The sequence below is a fragment of the Trypanosoma equiperdum genome (assembly GCF_001457755.1).
Source record: "Trypanosoma equiperdum strain OVI genome assembly, contig: ctg_26, whole genome shotgun sequence".
Taxonomy (NCBI): Eukaryota; Euglenozoa; class Kinetoplastea; order Trypanosomatida; family Trypanosomatidae; genus Trypanosoma; species Trypanosoma equiperdum.
The window spans coordinates 15,530-20,016 of record NW_027124165.1 but is presented as its reverse complement, the minus strand read 5'-3'; the positions used below and the strand labels follow the sequence as shown (position 1 = coordinate 20,016).

The following is a 4,487-nucleotide window of genomic DNA, read 5'->3' as shown; positions in this document are numbered from 1 at the left end:
CCACGTTGCGTCGCACAATCCCAACGCCCCGAAGTACGTGTCGATGGAGAGAGTGGGTGTGGCCATGTTGTTGTTCATTCTTTTTGTAGTTATCCTAACTTGCATCGTTTTTATCATCTTCGTATGCCTTATTCGTAACAACCACATTGTATTAAGGCTTTTTACAAACGGGCATAGGCCCCCTGACGCGCTGCCGCCACCCGCTGTGTTGTGTGAGACGAGGCGACTTCGGGCGCTTGGGGAAGGAGTGAACGGAGCGGTTTTGATAGGGGATGAAAACAGGCAGTTGCTTAGCGCCCTGGACATTCCACTCACCCCGGTGCCTTCCCTGTGCGAAGACTGTAAGGAACTGTGCCGTAGTAGCTCCAACTGTTCTACGTTAGATATTGCCATCAACGACGGATGCCTCGCAACTCGCGAGTGCGCGAAGGAGAGTGCCGTGTTGGGTGCCCACGACTGCGGCAAATGCCAACTGGGTTACCCCAAAAGGATTCGCGACTTGTCAACTGATCGCGTGTTTGAGCTGTACGTTAGCCAACCGTCTTCGGCTCTCTACGGTTCGGCACAATACATTACTATTGATAAGGAACCGGACGCCTCAGTGCGCTGCACACGGGAAAGCAGCAAATTAAACCGTAGAGCTAGCGAATCACTGGGAAGCATCTGTTGCGCTCGCACACCGACATCAACCACGAAGACTCAGAATATGGCAGGTGAAGTCTTTGCTGAACCGTTTAGTTCTTTTAGGTGACCCCAGTTGGCAGGGGTTGAGGGAAGCCTAGGAATGGAATAACGGGAGGAGAGTCTCTCCTGTTCGTCCAAAGTCGATTTCCCCCTTCTCTGTAACGACGGTTTTGTGCATATGCTGTTGCCCCGTGGGGATGCGATATATGAAAATCACAGAGCATTGTATCCTTTTGACTCCGCAGTTGGAGCAAAGAAGGGGGAGGGTGCCCTTGTTGTGGGTTCATTATTTGTTCACTCTTTGTTCTCATACCTCCAGCGAGGTACATTGTGTGCGTAGCGCAATGCTACGCAATGGCGAGACTTGCCTTATCATTGTCCTTTCTATTTGGGGTCGTAATTTTGCCTAACATTAGTTTACGCTTGTCTTTTTTCCCCCTTTTTTTAATGGTTGGAAGTCCTCATCTCCGCTAATTTGCCGGTGGCTTCCTTTAGCCCCAAGTGTCGGTGGGTCGTTGGCACTGCCAATATTTTAGTTTTTACCATGCAAACACTCTTTCTGACTGTGTCGTTGACGTCTTTACTTTAGTTTTTTGGTCGCGTAGGGCGGGAATCGGTCCCTTTTCTGGGTTTAGAACAGCACAGCCCAAGATGAGTACATTCTCAACATTTGTTTTTTCTTCAAGTATTCTTTTTATTAAGTTTAGTGGCCTTTTAAACCAATCTCGTGACTGCCCTTCTTTGCTGAAAAGTAATTAAATTTGTGTTAACAGTCCTTATGACCCCCTCCATGGAAATTCCGAGGAATCTGCCGTGAGTTGTTACCCCCTCTATGTTATATTGCATCCGTGGTTGGATGTTGCCCTGCACAATTTCCAGGAAGAAAACCGTCACCGGCTCAGTTTTGGAAACATGTCTTCTTACCCCCCCCCCTGACACACACACGTGCTTTTCCCGCTTCATCTACCGCATTCAAGAAAATTCAAACCAATGGTTAAGTAAGTGAGCCACAAGTAGGGGCGCCACTGTTGTCTGCTCGTCTAATATCCGGCATGCGTTTCACCAGCCGCGCTGGCATGGAGGGGAGGATTTTACCAACGGCAGCAAAGCCTTGCTCTTGTATGCAAGCAATGGAGTTTCAACAAATTCCAACACAATCATCTATTCTATTTCGATTCTTGTATATCGCGCCTTGGGGATAAGATACCACTTTTGTGTGGTGGCAACCGGTGCCCCCACCCCTCCAACAACAACGATTTCAATGGCAACAATGTTGTTGATGCGATGAAAAGGAACAACGAGTTTACAGTCAGCACCCTCCAGGAGACCACCAACGCACTGAGAGATTCAGTGGTGGTTGCCGAACTTACCGTCTGTAGGGGGCGGACGCATGTGTTGGAGAGAACATTGACAAAGAGATTAAAGAGGGCCTAGTGCTGTGTTATTCATACTGTTGAGAAAAGAGAGGACAACTCTGAGTTGTGCAAATATTGCCCTAGAGCTGATGAAACTACCGATATAATCTACGACAGCCTACATCTGCAGATGGTACACCGTGATGGCACGCACGTGATGTTTTTCTCACAACGTCCCACCGCTTGTACCGCGGGTGAGGCAACAAAGAGACACGGTTTTCACCCGCTTCTTTGTGTCTCGGTTAACCCCCGTTGGGTGAGTGGGATTCCCAAACACTTCCTCACATTACTCAACCGAAAAAGGGGAGAAAGGCGGAAGCTTGGAATGGATGGGCGCACAGTCACCTACTGCTTCACTTCCCACCCAACCTTTCTTGGACTTTTTCCTGCCTTCTTCTCTGTTTCTATTTCTGTTTCGTGTTTGTTTGTGTGTTTATTCACCACACGCAGGGAGCACCAGAGGCACAAGACCCATACTCACACTAAGCACAAAAATAAAGTTGAAGAGGGGAAAAAAAACAAGCAGTGATCAAGTAGTTATGCGTCGCAACGTCCTGTCATCCCTTAATAGATCTTCGTCCGTCCTGATTGTCAACATTGGAACTTCTGGTGTCGTTCCGGCAGCGGCTGTAGCCTCCCGTTTGCAAACAACGTTCCATGGACCACCAGGTAACGTCCCTCCAAACTTTCGCGCCCCACCACTGAGGGGGGCAGCTCCTACCCAGCACCAGATGTCACCGCAGCAGCAGCAATTCTACCAACAGCAACACATGCAGCAGCAGGAATTCCACCAGCAACAGCAACACATGCAGCAACAGCAGTTCCACCAGCAACAGCACATGCAGCAGCAGCAGCAACCGCAAATGCACTCATCGGCAGTCGGCGCAGAAGCAGAAGATGACTTCGAACCTCCACGAAAGCCATCGGAGCCTCCAAGGTTATTGCGGTTAGACACGAGTGACCGGGGCATCACAACAGTGGCACTTAGTCGTGCACCCGTGAACTCACTCAGTCTAGAGCTCTTTGAAGAATTCAACAGTTGGATGTTGTGGCTTGGTAGTGACGAAAGCTGCAAGGCGATCATTTTGACATCCTCGATACCCACTGTTTTTTCGGCAGGTCTGGACATGAGTGAAATGCACAACCCGGAACCCGAGCGCCTCCGGCGCTTTTGGAAGAGCTTTCAGGAGACGTGGCTCATCCTCAACAGCTTCCCGAAACCAATCATCGGGGCGATTAGCGGCAATTCTCCGGCTGGTGGCTGCGTGCTCGCTCTCGGTTGTGATTCCCGCGTGATGGTCCGGCACCCAGCTGACAAACCCGACCGCCCGTACCGCATTGGTCTCAACGAGACGAAACTTGGCATCACCACACCACCCTGGGTTATTCCCGCCTATGCGTACGTTCTCGGTTCGCGGCGTGCTGAGAGGATGCTTCAACTTGGTGAAACGCCCACCGCTGACGAGGCGCTTCGAATGGGTTTGGTTGATCTGGTTGTGGATGGGGAACACCAGTTGCGCGAGGCAGCCGTGAAGGAGGTTGAGCGCTTCCTGTCAGTTCCGCAGCAGTCGCGCTGGATGTCGCGCGATATGCTCCGCCGTGAGTTCTTGCAGTTCATTGGCTCCGAGGAAGATAGAGAATATGACACGCAGTTCTTCGTGGAGCTTATGATGAACCCGGAAGTGCAGAAGAGTCTTGAAGCTTTCACGGCACGTTTAAAGGGTAAGGCAGTAAGGAAGTGAAGCAACAGCCCGACTGCAGGCACTTTTGTGGTGAGAAAATGGCACGAACCCTTCTTTGGTCAGTAACATTAACAATAAAGATACATATATAAATATACATATTTCACCTAAGGCTGAGCTGTAAGCACAAGTACGTTCGTGCTAACAAAAGCAAGCGTTAACAAAGAGAACGAAGAGGTGTTGAAGCGGGGCGGAGTACCCAGGCAGGGTGGTGAGTCGTGCCTTAATGGGGAAGATTTAATCCAACCGGATATGAGTTGTGATGCTGCATTTTCTCGTCCGCACACAAGGATCGTCGAAGGAGGAGAGGTTCCATGGTCGTTCAAACAAATATAGCTTTTTTAACGCACACGTGGTTGCGGTACACACACGCGCTCATGTATTTTTGTGCACGTTGGTCCTTCTTGCAGTTTCACATCGTTAACTCCTGTTACTTCTTAACTCACTTCTCTACTCTTTTGATCATTTACACGCAGATCTGAGTGCCATCAAATAGTAACGGAAGAGTCACTAGAAGGGAAATCGTGTATCATTGAGCGGGCAGAGATATTCAGTGCGGCTCGGCAACGCATTGAGTGTAATGAGCAACGGTTACAATTGTGTTCGATGAAATGAGCATAAACTTTTAGGTGTCTCATTGGGGTTT

At 49.6% G+C, this 4,487-nt stretch overlaps 2 pseudogenes across 2 annotated transcripts in view; both read left to right on the top strand.

Moving 5' to 3' along the window:
- Positions 1 to 751, top strand: part of TEOVI_000102700:pseudogene — a 765-nt pseudogene extending 14 nt beyond the window's left edge. Inside the window, exon 1 of the mRNA in view lies at positions 1 to 751. This exon is cut by the window's left edge and continues 14 nt beyond it. Within this exon, the coding sequence occupies positions 1 to 751 (751 nt within the window).
- A 1,677-nt stretch (positions 752 to 2,428) lies between these two features.
- TEOVI_000102600:pseudogene lies at positions 2,429 to 3,841 on the top strand (annotated as a pseudogene). The gene has a single exon. A coding segment is annotated over exon 1 (1,413 nt).
- Positions 3,842 to 4,487: the final 646 nt, after the last annotated feature.